The sequence below is a fragment of the Panulirus ornatus genome, chromosome 63, assembly GCF_036320965.1.
Source record: "Panulirus ornatus isolate Po-2019 chromosome 63, ASM3632096v1, whole genome shotgun sequence".
Lineage (NCBI taxonomy): Eukaryota > Metazoa > Arthropoda > Malacostraca > Decapoda > Palinuridae > Panulirus > Panulirus ornatus.
This window is the reverse complement of record NC_092286.1, coordinates 26844189-26858883: the sequence shown is the minus strand read 5'-3', so window position 1 is coordinate 26858883 and position 14695 is coordinate 26844189. Positions and strand designations below refer to the sequence as shown.

General features: G+C 41.2%; 1 protein-coding gene across 5 annotated transcripts in view; it reads right to left on the bottom strand.

The window, feature by feature from the left end:
* LOC139746040 (uncharacterized) overlaps window positions 1-14695 on the bottom strand; it is a 304925-nt gene that overhangs the window by 155342 nt on the left and 134888 nt on the right. For 4 of the 5 annotated variants that reach the window (XM_071656858.1, XM_071656854.1, XM_071656856.1 and 1 more), the window contains exon 11: window positions 37-133. In XM_071656858.1, coding sequence (XP_071512959.1) covers window positions 37-133 — 97 coding nt within the window. The remainder of the gene's footprint in view (window positions 1-36; window positions 134-14695) is intronic. The other variant, XM_071656857.1, reaches the window with a different exon arrangement.

The window sequence follows — 14695 nt, the reverse complement described above, 5'->3', positions numbered from 1 at the left end:
GGAAATATGTAACAGCTGCAAGTACAGATTACTAACCTGTTGCATGTGTCTTCTTTCTTCTTCCAAGGCAATCCTCCTCATTTCTTCCTGAATCTGCGCCTGCTGTCTGGCCTCCTCCTCCTCTTCCTCCCTTCTAGAAAATAGTAAAAAAACTATCAAAGAATCAATTTGAAACAACTAACATCTATATTAATAAAATAGCATGGCTACCACCAGCACTACTGCTCCATGGCAATAAACATCCAGATACTTGACTCTTTAAAAAAGGTTATACAAAATATAGGGTCCCCCAAGGTGTGCACTTGGGTATAATGTTTTAAATTTTGTCTGTATGTGTGAGAATAACATCTACGTGTTACAGGGAGACAGTTTTATACTTGCACTGCCCTGTCTCTTAAACTTGTACAGCTGGGTCATGTTAGTATGAGGTACTAAAAAAAGTTTGTGCAAAGTCAAACTGTGAAATACTGTGACATCCATTTTCATGAAAAGAGGAGGTTACGGACTTGGGGGATAGGGTATATGGTAATCGTTCAAGCAATGAAAATGGATATAATATATAACACATACAGGAAATAATAGACAATTATATAAGGTTTTGTTGCATAATCTTCTGAAAATGTATAAGATTATTACTTCATGCATTAGGCAAGAACCTGCTGAAAATAATCAGGGATAAAAAATACATGTAAAGTATAAGTAAAATACAATTTACAGAAAAATTATATATGTTTTTATCTAGATTAGTCATTCATCTTACCTACCTGAATTACCAACACTCTACTGTATCATCCATATTTCCAATATTTTTCTTAATCTTTTCTCTCTTCCATACTTGATCGCCATCTCTAACGTTATGGAGATAGTGCTAGGAACAGATGAAGAAAAGCCACATCTCACATTCATTCTCTAGCTGTCATAAATAAATGCACTGAAAGCACAGCTCCCTCTCCACAACCAAGACACATCGACCTTTCCATGGTTTACCTTAGATGCTTCACATGCCCTAGTTCAGTCCACTAGAAGCATGTTGAACCCTGTATACCATATCATTCCTATTCACTCTATCCCATGCATGCCTTTCACCCTCCTACGTGTACTGGCCCCCGTCACTTAAAATTTTCACTTCATCCTTTCATCTCCAATTTGGTCTCCCCATTCTCCTTGTTCCCTCTACCTCTGACACATATACCCTCATTGTCAAATCCTCTTCACTCATTCTCTCTATGTCCAAACTATTTCAGCACACCCTCTTCAGCTCTCTCAACCAAACTCTTTTTAACATATCTCTTCAGTACTTACATGATCAAACAACCTCAAACAAAATGTCCTCAAACATTCCATTTCCAACACATCCATCTTCCTCTGCATAGTCTTAATTATAGCCCATGCCTCACATCCATGAAATAATGATGAGACTACTACAGGTTCAAACATACCCATTTTTGCACCTCCATGTATTGATCCCTCCTTCCATTCAATGTTCAGTGCTCCCAGAACCACCAAACCCACCCAATAACTCACTTCCACTTCCATGGTTCCATTCCCTGCCATGTCCACTCAATGGTATCTAAAGCATTCTACTTCCTCCAGCTTTTCTCTATTCAAACTCGGACCCCAACTAATCTGTCCCTCAATTCTGATGTACCTAATAACCATTCTTTTATTCACACTTACTCTCAACTTCCTCTTTCCACACATCCTTCCGAACTCAATCACCAGCTTCAGCAGTTTCACACTCAATTTTGTCAGCTGTATCATCAGCAAACAACATCTGACTAACTTCCAAGGCCCTCTCATCCCCAACAGGTGGCATACTTACCCCTCTCTCCAAGACTTCTGCATTTACCTCCCTTACCATCCCATCCATTAACAAATTAAACAACCACGGTGACATCACACATCCCTTGCGCAGGCCACCATTCACTTGGAACCATTCACTCTCCTCTTTTCCTACTCGAATACATGCCTTACATCCTTAATAAAAACTTTTCTGCTTCTAGCAGCTTACCTCTCACACCATATATTTTTAAGACCTTCCATGAGGCATCTTTATCAACCCTATCATATGCTTTTTTCATATCCATGAATGCCACAAACAAATCCATTCATTTCTCAAAGTATTTCTCATAGACATTCTTCAGTGCAAACACCTGATTCACACATCCTCTATCACTTTCAAAACCATGCTGTCCCTCCCTATTTGGTGATATGTACATGCCTTCACTCTCATACACTATCCTTCCATGCAACTTACCAGGTACACTCAACAAACTTATATCTCTATAGTTTGTAATCATATTCATCCCCCTCACCTTTATACAGTGGCACTATAAATGCATTCCTCCAATCCTCAGGCACCTCACCATGATCCATATCTACACTGAATATCCTTACCAACCAATCAAGAACAGAGTCACCCCCTTAATAAATCTAACAGCAATACCATACACTCTAGCCACCTTACCATATTTCATCCTTTGTAAGGCTTTCACTACCTCTTCCGTCTTTACCAAACCACTCTTCATGACTCACTTCGCATACTACCCCAACCAAAACACCCTAAATCTGTCACTCTATCCTTCAAAATACTCACCACATCTCCTCACTTCATCACTACCTGTTATCATTTCCCCTTTTACCCCCTTCACTGATGTTCCTGTTTGTTCACTTGATTTACAAACATTATCAACCTCCTTCCATAACACCTTATTCTCTCTAAAGTTTAATGATATTCGCTCACCCCAATCTCATTTGCCCTCTTTCTCAACCCCTGCATCTTCCACTTAACCCCGTGTTGCTTTCTCTGATACACTCCTTAATCACTTGCATTCCATCCCTGTTAGTGCTGCCTCTTTTCTCTTTCACTCACTACTTTACTTCATCCCACCACTCATTACCCTTTCTAATCTGTCCACTTCCCACCTATCGCATGCTACATGCATCTCTCGCACATGTCAGCACTTCTTCCTTAAATACCTCAAATTCCTCATCCACTCCCCTTGCTTCATTCATTCTAAGTGTCTGCCATTCTTCACCCAAATATCTTTTCCAAGCTCATTTACTTTCACCATTATCTTCTCATTGATAATGTTTCCTCTTTTCTCTCAAACCTACAAATCTTCACCCTTGTCTCACAAGACAGTGATTAGACATCCTCCCAGCTGCCTCTTTTAGCATATTTGCATCCAAAAGTCTCCCCTTTACATGCCTATCCATTAACATGCAATTCAATAATACCCAATGAACATCTTCCCTACTCATATCCATATAATTCTGTATGTCACTCTTTTTAAACCAGGTATTCCTAATCATCAGTCCTTTTTCAGACATAACTCCAAAAACTTTTACCCATAATACTAAATACCCAATGCCTAGCCAATTATACCCTCAAGTAGCACATCACTCACCTTTGAATTCAAATCATCCATCATTTATACCCTGTCTCTTGCATCAAAAATGTTGACATACTCTGCTGCTCCTAAAACACTTGCTTCTAATGTTCTTCTCATGGTCAGGTGCATAAGCACTATTAATCTTGCCATCAACTTTCATTTTCACTCACATCAGTCTGGAATTTACTTCATTATACTCTTTCACACCTTTCTTAATTCCTGCTTCAGGAGTAGTGCTAATCCTTCCTTAGCTCTTGTCCTCTCACCAACTCGACTTTATTCCTAAAACATTTCCAATTATATTCACCCTTAAGCTTTGTTTCATTCAGATCCAGAACATTCATGAGTCTTTCCTTTAACATACTTGCTATCTCTCTTCTCTTCTCATCCTGGTTACATACATATACATTTAGACACCCAAGCCTGAGCCTTGGAAGAGGATGAGCAATACCTGCTTGGCTCCTGTTCTATTCTTTAGAATTTGAAATACAAGAAGAGGAAGGTTTCCAGCCCCCACTCCCACACACACACAGAATATGGAGGTAGAATTCTTTCTCCCCTACACCATAAACCACAAATCTACCAAGGGGAAAGGAATAGAAAATATATAGAGAATAAAATTTACCAAGATGTATGTAAGTTTTGAAAGATGGAATGACAACTCTGAACCCCCTCCCTGAACTGGAAACATTATAAACTGTACACTAATGTACACTGTTGATTACTGATGCCATACTCTGACAGTGCACCTACATATTCCTGGCCTGCTCTTCATCATCTCTGTCTGTTTCTTTTTATCATCTTGCTGTTATCAAATATCATTTTAATGGTATAGGAAGCTAATCCAAGCAACTGACTGGGGAAAGCATGGAACCTTGTTCATCTGGTACTGGTGGGGAAACAAAGAGCCTCATTCCTCAGGTACTAGTAGGGATAGTAGGGAAGACAGGGCATCTTGTTCCTCAGGTACTTGTGGGTTAGGCAAAGAGCTCTGTTCCTCAGATACTAGTAGGAGAGGCAAAGAGCCTTGTTCCACAGATACTGGTATGAGAAGTGAGGAGCACTGTGCCTCAAGAACTGGTTGGGATGGTGAAGAGCATTGTTACTCTAGTACTGGCAAGGGAGACAGAGATCCTTGTAGCTCAGACACTGGTGGGAGAAGTGAAGAGCACTGTTCCTCAGATACTATTCGGGGAAGTGAGGAGCCTTATTCTTCAGGTAAAGGTGGAGGAAGGAAGAAGCCTTGTTCTTCAGGCACTAGTTTTGGATTGGATTATAAAATTTAGGCTCATAAGCCAAGCACTGGAGCATCTAAGGCTATTCAGCACTCTTAACACAGTTTAGAATATTCTATCTTAGAAATTCATTTTAACTCAAACAAATAACCAATTCCAGTTTTGATAGACCAAGAAGGGAAGAACGAAAAGTATAGGAGGGAAAATAACCTACATGTGTCTGTCTGAGAGCTCAAGCTTGACCTTTGCAGCATGGTTAAACCTACCAGGGAAAAGAAAATCCTTGCCGACATAACTCAAGCCATCACTGTTCCACACAAACTCCACCACCGCGATAAGGTCCATGTAGATAGGTGTGTGTGTATGTGTGTGTGTGTGTGTGTGTGTGTGTGTGTGTGTGTGTGTGTGTGTGTGTGTGTGTGTGTGTGCGTCAGGCACTAGTAGGAGTGGTGAGGAGCCTTGTAGCTCAGATACTGGTGGGGAAAGTAAGTGGCACTATTCCTCAGATATTGGAAGGGAAAGTGAGCAGCATTGTTCCGCAGATACTGGGAGGGAAAAGCGAGCAGCAATGTTCATGAGATACTAGTTGTTGGAGATAAGAAGTCTCAGCACTGTTCCTCAGGTACCAGCATATGAGGCAATTTACTGATTTACTAAATCATCCTCAGTAGCATCTAGAGAATTGCATGTTTGTGTACCATCAAGAATTCAAAGATAACTCCATTGTATAAACTAAATCATCCAAGATGATTTACATTGTACTGGTTTATTAACCCTTAATCATCTACAGATGAGAATTCTCATCATGTATGCACTATTTACAGATGAGTATTTTCATGACCAGTCTCCTACAGCCACTGAAAGCTGATATGCAAAAATTGAGGGAATAATGATTTGCCTAAGAATGTATGTCACTGTCAGTCAGCACCAAGTCATGCTAAAGAAGAGTTGTGTTGGGGCTTTGTACCAGGAAGAAACTAAAAATCCACCAGATGTTAGTGAAAATAACAATTCTGACGATGACCCACATGAACTGTATTATGATGATTCTGATTCAAGTCAAAGTGATTTCATTTAAAAAAGACTCCTTCAGTATCAACACAGGTGTAGATGGTGTGGTGCCATATTCTAGCAGATTGTGCATTGCTAGTGATGGCAAGACACAGCCTGTTGCCTTTGGCAACATTATTTGAGACTGGAAAGCAGGACAGTTTTTCCCTCAGCTGTTTCATTAAGACAGTAACAGTCGTATCTCTGATCATATAGGAATCACTGGTCAAAGTGGTGAACTAGATCATTTCATGCTATTTTTTTGAAGAAAAAATAATGAAGCTTACTTTAAGTGAAACAAACAGAACACACTCATGAAAAATAAAGAACCAAATGCACCTTCTCAAGTATGCTCATGCCAAAGAGCAAGAAAGAAAAAGTGAATGATTACTGAAAGATAAATCCACTAATACAGAGTCCAATTTTCTTGAAGGTAATGCCTAAGTCTTGCTTCATGATGAACTTAAAGATGTTACATTTTTCTGACAATCCAGCACCATCTACGGACTCCCTGGCAAACATAAAACCAGTTTACTCACATTCATTTATTTATTATACTTTGTTGCTGTCTCCTGCGTTAGTGAGGTTGCACAAGGAAACAGACGAAAGAATGGCCCAACCCACCCACAGACACATGGATATACATACACATTCACACATGCACATACCTATACATCTCAACATATACATATATATATATATATATATATATATATATATATATATATAAAGAAGAAAGTTAAGAGTAAATGTGAATAAGAGCAAGGTTATTAGGTACAGTAGGGTTGAGGGTCAATTCAATTGGGAGGTGAGTTTGAATGGAGAAAAACTGGAGGAAGTGAAGTGTTTTAGATATCTGGGAGTGGATCTGGCAGCGGATGGAACCATGGAAGCGGAAGTGGATCATAGGGTGGGGGAGGGGGCGAAAATTCTGGGAGCCTTGAAGAATGTGTGGAAGTCGAGAACATTATCTCGGAAAGCAAAAATGGGTATGTTTGAAGGAATAGTGGTTCCAACAATGTTGTATGGTTGCGAGGCGTGGACTATGGATAGAGTTGTGCGCAGGAGGATGGATGTGCTGGAAATGAGATGTTTGAGGACAATGTGTGGTGTGAGGTGGTTTGATCGAGTAAGTAACGTAAGGGTAAGAGAGATGTGTGGAAATAAAAAGAGCGTGGTTGAGAGAGCAGAAGAGGGTGTTTTGAAGTGGTTTGGTCACATGGAGAGAATAAGTGAGGAAAGATTGACCAAGAGGATATATGTGTCGGAGGTGGAGGGAACGAGGAGAAGAGGGAGACCAAATTGGAGGTGGAAAGATGGAGTGAAAAAGATTTTGTGTGATCGGGGCCTGAACATGCAGGAGGGTGAAAGGAGGGCAAAGAATAGAGTGAATTGGAGCGATGTGGTATACCGGGGTTGACGTGCTGTCAGTGGATTGAATCAAGGTATGTGTATGGGGGTGGGTTGGGCCATTTCTTTCGTCTGTTTCCTTGCGCTACCTCGCAAACGCGGGAGACAGCGACAAAGCAAAAAAAAAAAAAAAAAAAAAAAAAAATATATATATACACACACAGACAAATACATATATATATACACACAGACATATACATATATACACATGTACACAATTCATACTATCTGCCCTTATTCACTCCCATCGCCACCTCGCCACACATGAAAATGACAACCCCTCCCCCCACATGTGTGCGAGGTAGCGCTAGGAAAACACAACAAAGGCCACATTCGTTCACACTCAGTCTCTAGCTGTCATGTATAATGCACCGAAACCACAGCTCCCTTTCCACATTCAGGCCCCACAAAACTTTCCATGGTTTACCCCAGACGCTTCACATGCCATGGTTCAATCCACTGACAGCACGTCAACCCTGGTATACCAAATCCTTCCTATTCACTCTATTCCTTGCACGCTTTTCACACTCCTGCATGTTCAGGCCCCGATCACTCAAAATCTTTTTCACTCCATCTTTCCACCTTCAATTTGGTCTCCCACTTCTCATTTCCTCCACCTCTGACACATATATCCTCTTGGTCAATCTTTCCTCACTCATTCTCTCCATGTGACCAAACCATTTCAAAACACCCTCTTCTGTTCTCTCAACCACACTCTTTTTATTACCATACATCTCTGTTACCCTTTCATTACTTACTCGATCAAACCACGTCACACCACATATTGTCCTCCGCACAACTCATTTCCAGCACATCCACCCTCCTCCACACAACTCTATCTATAGCCCACATCCACCCTCCTCCGCACAACTCTATCTATAGCCCACGCCTTGCAACCATATAGCATTGTTGGAACCACTATTCCTTCAAACATATCCATTTTTGCTTTCCAAGATAACGTTCTCGACTTCCACACATTTTGCAACGCTCCCAGAACTTTCGCCCCCTACCCCACCCTATGATTCACTTCCGCTTCCATGGTTCCATCCACTGCCAAATACACTCCCAGATATCTAAAACACTTCACTTCCTCCAGTTTTTCACATATGAAGAATAAATCTAGTGAAGTGTTATATCCTTTCAAAAGTGACCTTATTACCATAAGTCTGTTGTGTTATTCAAAGGAAGCCTTAGATTCAAACAATATATTCTGAGCTCAGAACATCACTTTGGAAAAAAATTACATATATGTACATGGTTGTGAGTCAGGATATGTAATAATATGCACTACATATCCTTGTCTACACTGAAGCATCCACATAAGTGCACTAAATGATCTGCTTGGAATATCTGGGGAAATAGTTAGGAGGAGGACGGAGACACACTGACAAAAGTGCAGTCTTTCTGTTGACAAGTGGTATTCTGGTCGGCAGCTCTTCCACTTTTCAACCAGGTTCCAAGAAGGTAATGTTCTATCCTTCGTGACAACAGCCTTTTAGCAATGAAATGGCATGATAAACATATTGTTCTCATGTTGGCTTCTCTCCATAATGAGAAAGTGACTGACTCAGGGAATAATGGCAGAAGAACTGGGGAAAATATACAGAAACCAAAATCAGTATTGAAATACAATATAAATTTCAGGTTAGCAGACAAGGCCAGTATGCACATTGGGTTTGCTATAAGAACTTGCAGAACCATCAAGTTCTTCCATATTCTGGATATAGCGATGCTGAACTGTTTTAGTTTTTATCAAGTGAAAACTGCTTTCTGACCTAATTATGAAAATTTTATCTCTGCATCATTAGGCGACTGAAAGATATCGAGATGAGGTGCTGAGCACAGCTAAGAAGGAAATCACCCAGCAGGACTACCACTCTACAACTTCTCATGGTACTCCCCATGATGGGAAAAAGAAGCACCCAATAAACAGATGCCTATTGCGCTGAACTAATGCATGCAAGCAACAGACATGTAAAGAAACAGGATACTAATGTAAAGTATGTAAAGTTCCTTCGTACCTTATTCCATGCTTTGAGGACAAACAAACTCAAGAACTATCAAAGAATTATGAAATGCATAGTAGCTAAAAGTTCCTTATTTTCTGTAAGTTGTCAATATATTTTCATAATTTTTTTTTTTCAAACTTGACTGCTGTTTCCCACACTTGTGACTTAGTGCCAGGAAGAGATAAAGAAAGGCTATATTTGCTGTTCAATTAATGTGAGAATTATTCTACTGCATAACTGTTTAAGACTTTCATCTTCACACTCATTATATGGGAAATGGGACGATGATGATTAATGTTTGATATAGGGGATAGGGGAGAAAGAATACTTCCCACGCATTCCTCACGTGTCGTAGAAGGCGACTAAAGAGGACGGGAGCGGGGGGCCAGAAACCCTCCACTCTTTGTATTTTAACTTTCTAAAAGGGAAAACAGAAGGAGTCACACGGGGAGTGCTCATCCTCCTCGAAGGCTCAGATTGGGGTGTCTAAATGTGTGTGGATGTAACCAAGATGAGAGCAAAGGAGAGATAGGTAGTATGTTTGAGGAAAGGAACCTGGATGTTTTGGCTCTGAGTGAAACGAAGCTCAAGGGTAAAGGGGAAGAGTGGTTTGGGAATGTCTTGGGAGTAAAGTCAGGGGTTAGTGAGAGGACAAGAGCAAGGGAAGGAGTAGCACTACTCTTGAAACAGGAGTTGTGGAAGTATGTGATAGAGTGTAAGAAAGTAAACTCTAGATTGATATGGGTAAAACTGAAAGCTGATGGAGAGAGATGGGTGATTATTGGTGCATATGCACCTGGGCATCAGAAGAAAGATCATGAGAGGCAAGTGTTTTGGGAGCAGCTGAATGAGTGTGTTAGTGGTTTTGATGCACAAGACTGGGTTATAGTGATGGGTAATTTGAATGCAAAGGTGAGTAATGTGGCAGTTGAGGGAATAATTGGTATACATGGGGTGTTCAGTGCTGTAAATGGAAATGGTGAAGAGCTTGTAGATTTATGTGCTGAGAAAGGACTGGTGATTGGGAATACCTGGTTTAAAAAGAGAGATATACATAAGTATACGTATGTAAGTAGGAGAGATGGCCAGAGAGCGTTATTGGATTACGTGTTAATTGATAGGCGCGCGAAAGAGAGACTTTTGGATGTTAATGTGCTGAGAGGTGCAACTGGAGGAGTGTCTGATCATTATCTTGTGGAGGCAAAGGTGAAGATTTGTAGGGGTTTTCAGAAAAGAAGAGAGAATGTTTGGGTGAAGAGAGTGGTGAGAGTAAGTGAGCTTAGGAAGGAGACTTGTGTGAGGAAGTACCAAGAGAGACTGAGTACAGAATGGAAAAAGGTGAGAACAAAGGAGGTAAGGGGAGTGGGGGAGGAATGGGATGTATTTAGGGAAGCAGAGATGGCTTGCGCAAAAGATGCTTGTGGCATGAGAAGCACGGGAGGTGGGTTGATTAGAAAGGGTAGTGAGTGGTGGGATGAAGAAGTAAGATTATTAAAGAAAGAGAAGAGAGAGGCATTTGGACGATTTTTGCAGGGAAATAATGCATATGCGTGGGAGATGTACAAAAGAAAGAGGCACCAGGTCAAGAGAAAGGTGCAAGAGGTGAAAAAGAGGGCAAATGAGAGGTGGGGTGAGAGAGTATCATTAAATTTTAGGGAGAATAAAAAGATGTTTTGGAAGGAGGTAAATAAAGTGCATAAGACAAGGGAGCAAATGGGAACTTCAGTGAAGGGAGCTAATGGGGAGGTGATAACAAGTAGTAGTGATGTGAGGAGATGGAGTGAGTATTTTGAAGGTTTGCTGAATGTGTTTGATGATAGAGTGCCATTTATAGGGTGTTTTGGTCGAGTGGTGTGCAAACTGAGAGGGTTAGGTAAAATGATTTGGTAAACAGAGAACAGGGTAAAAGCTTTACTGAAGATGAAAGCAGGCAAGGCAGCAGGTTTGGATGGTATTGCAGTGGAATTTATGAAAAAAGGGGATGACTGTATTGTTAACTGGTTGGTAAGGTTATCTAATGTATGATTCATGGTGAGGTGCCTGAGGATTGGCGGAATGCTTGCACAGTGCCAATGTACAAAGGCAAAGGGGATAAGAGTGAGTGCTCAAATTACAGAGGTATAAGTTTGTTGAGTATTCCTGGGAAATTATATGGGAGGGTATTGATTGAGAGGGTGAAGGCATGTACAGAGCATCAGATTGGGGAAGAGCAGTGTGCTTTCAGAAGTGGTAGATGATGTGTGGAGCAGGTGTTTGCTTTGAAGAATGTATGTGAGAAATACTTAGAAAAGCAAATGGATTTGTATGTAACATTTATGGATCTGGAGAAGGCATATGACAGAGTTGATAGAGATGCTCTGTGGAAGGTATTAAGAATATATGGTGTGGGAGGAAAGTTGTTAGAAGCAGTGAAAAGTTTTTATCGAGGATGTAAGGCATGTGCACGTGTAGGAAGAGAGGAAAGTGATTGGTTCTCAGTAAATGTAGGTTTGTGGCAGAGGTGTGTGATGTCTCCATTGTTGTTTCATTTGTTTATGGATGGGGTTGTTAGGGAGGTGAATGCAAGAGTTTTGGAAAAAGGGGCAAGTATGCAGTCTGTTGTGGATGAGAGAGCTTGGGAAGTGAGTCAGTTGTTCGCTGATGATACAGCGCTGGTGGCTGATTCATGTGAGAAACTGCAGAAACTGGTGACTGAGTTTGGTAAAGTGTGTGAAAGAAGAAAGTTAAGAGTAAATGTGAATAAGAGCAAGGTAATTAGGTACAGTAGGGTTGAGGGTCAAGTCAATTGGGAGGTAAGTTTGAATGGAGAAAAACTGGAGGAAGTAAAGTGTTTTAGATATCTGGGAGTGGATCTGGCAGTGGATGGAACCATGGAAGCGGAAATGAATCATAGGGTGGGGGAGGGGGCGAAAATTCTGAGAGCTCTGAAGAATGTTTGGAAGTCGAGAACATTATCTCGGAAAGCAAAAATGGGTATGTTTGAAGGAATAGTGGTTCCAACAATGTTGTATGGTTGCGAGGCATGGGCTATGGATAGAGTTGTGCGCAGGAGGGTGGATGTGCTGGAAATGAGATGTTTGAGGACAATATGTGGTGTGAGTTGGTTTGATCGAGTAAGTAATGTAAGGGTAAGAGAGATGTGTGGAAATAAAAGAGTGTGGTTGAGAGAGCAGAAGAGGGTGTTTTGAAATGGTTTGGTCACATGGAGAGAATGAGTGAGGAAAGATTGACCAACAGGATATATGTGTCAGAGGTGGAGGGAACGAGGAGAAGAGGGAGACCAAATTGGAGGTGGAAAGATGGAGTGAAAAAGATTTTGAGTGATCGGGGCCATTCTTTCATCTGTTTCCTTGTGCTACCTCGCTAACGCGGGAGACAGCAGCAAAGCAAACTAAATATAAAAATATAAAAAATAAGGCATGTAGGTTTGCAGCAGGGGTGTGTGATGTCTCCTTGGTAGTTTAATTTGTTTATGGATGGGGTTGTTAGGGAGGTGAATGCAAGAGTTTTGGAAAGAGGGGCAAGTATGCAGTCTGTTGTGGATGAGAGAGCTTGGGAAGTGAGTCAGTTGTTGTTCACTGATGATACAGCTCTGGTGGCTGATTCATGTGAGAAACTCCAGAAGATGGTGACTGAGCTTGGTAAAGTGTGTGAAAGAAGAAAGCTGAGAGTAAACGTGAATAAGAGCAAGGTTATTAGGTACAGTAGGGTTGAGGGACAAGCCAATTGGGAGGTAAGTTTGAATGGAGAAAAACTGGAGGAAGTAAAGTGTTTTAGATACCTGGGAGTGGATTTGGCAGCGGATGGAACCATGGAAGCGAAAGTGAATCATAGGGTGGGGGAGGGGGCCATAGTTCTGGGAGCGTTGAAGAATGTGTGGAAGTCGAGAACATTATCTCGGAAAGCAAAAATGGGTATGTTTGAAGGAATAGTGGTTCCAACAATGTTTTATGGTTGCGAGGCGTGGGCTATAGATAGAGTTGTGCAAAGGAGGGTGGATGTGTTGGTAATGATATGTTTGAGGACAATATGTGGTGTGATGTGGTTTGATCGAGTAAGTAATGTAAGGGTAAGAGAGATGTGTGGTAATAAAAAGGGTGTGGTTGAGAGAGTAGAAGAGGGTGTTTTGAAATTGTTTGGTCATATGGAGAGAATGAGTTAGGAAAGATTGCCCAAGAGGATATATGTGTCAGAGGTGGAGGGAATGAGGAGAAGTGGGAGACCAAATTGGAGGTGGAAAGATGGAGAGAAAAAGATTTTGAGTAATCTGGGCCTAAACATGAAGGAGGGTGAAAGGCATACAAGGAATAGAGTGAATTGGAATGATGTGGTATACCGGGGTCAACGTGCTGTCAATGGATTGAACCAGGGCATGTGAAGCGTCTGGGGTAAACCATGGAAAGTTTTGTCGGGCCTGGATGTGGAAAGGGAGCTGTGGTTTCGGTGCATTATACATGACAGCTAGAGACTGAGTGTGAACGAATGGGGCCTTTGTTGTCTTTTCCTAGCGCTACCTCGCACACATGAAGGGGTAGGGGGTTGTTATTTCATGTGTGGTGGGGTGGCGACAGAATGAATAAGGGCAGACAGTATGAATTATGTACATGTGTATATATGTATATGTTTGTGTGTATATATATATATATATGTATACGTTGAGATATATATAGGTATGTATATGTGTATGTGTGGACGTGCATGTATATACATGTATTTGTGGTTGGGTTGGGCCATTCTCTCGTCTGTTTCCTTGCGCTACCTCGCTAACGCAGGAGTCAGCGACAAATTATAATAAAAAAGATATATATACTTCCACCTCCCGTTTGGTCTCCCACTTCCTTTAGTTCCCTTCACCACTGACACATACATCCTCTTTGTCACACTTTCATCACTCATTTGTTCCATATATCCAAACCATTTCAACACAACCTCTTCTGCTCTCTCAACCACACTCTTTCTGTTACCACACATCTTTCTTACCTTTACATTACTTACTCGATCAAACCTCCTCACACCACATATTGTCCTCAAACATTTCATTTCCAACACATCTACCCTCCTCCGCAGAACCCTATCCATAGCCCGTGCCTCGCAACCTTATGATATTATTGGAACTACTAATCCTTCAGGCATACCCATTTTTGCTCTCCGAGATAATGTTCTCTCTTTCCACACATTCTTCATCACTCCCAGAACCTTCATCCCTCCCCCACTGTATAACTCACTTCCGTTTCCATGGTTCCATTCGCTGCCAAGCCCACTCCCATGTATATAAAACACTCCACTTGCATCAATATTTCTCCACTCAAACTTACATCCTAACTAGCTTGTCCCTCTACCCTGCTGAACCTGATAATCTTGCTCTTATTTACATTTACTCTCAACTTTCTTCTTTCATACACTTTTCCAAATTGTCACCAACTTCTGCAGTTTCTCACTTCAACCAATCAACAGTGTTGTATCAACAGTGAACAAGAATTGACTCACTTCCCAGGCCCTCTCATCCCTAATATACAACATACTTGCCCCTCTCTCCAAAACTCTTCCATAAACAAATTAAACAACCATGGAGACATCACACACCCCTGCCGCAAAC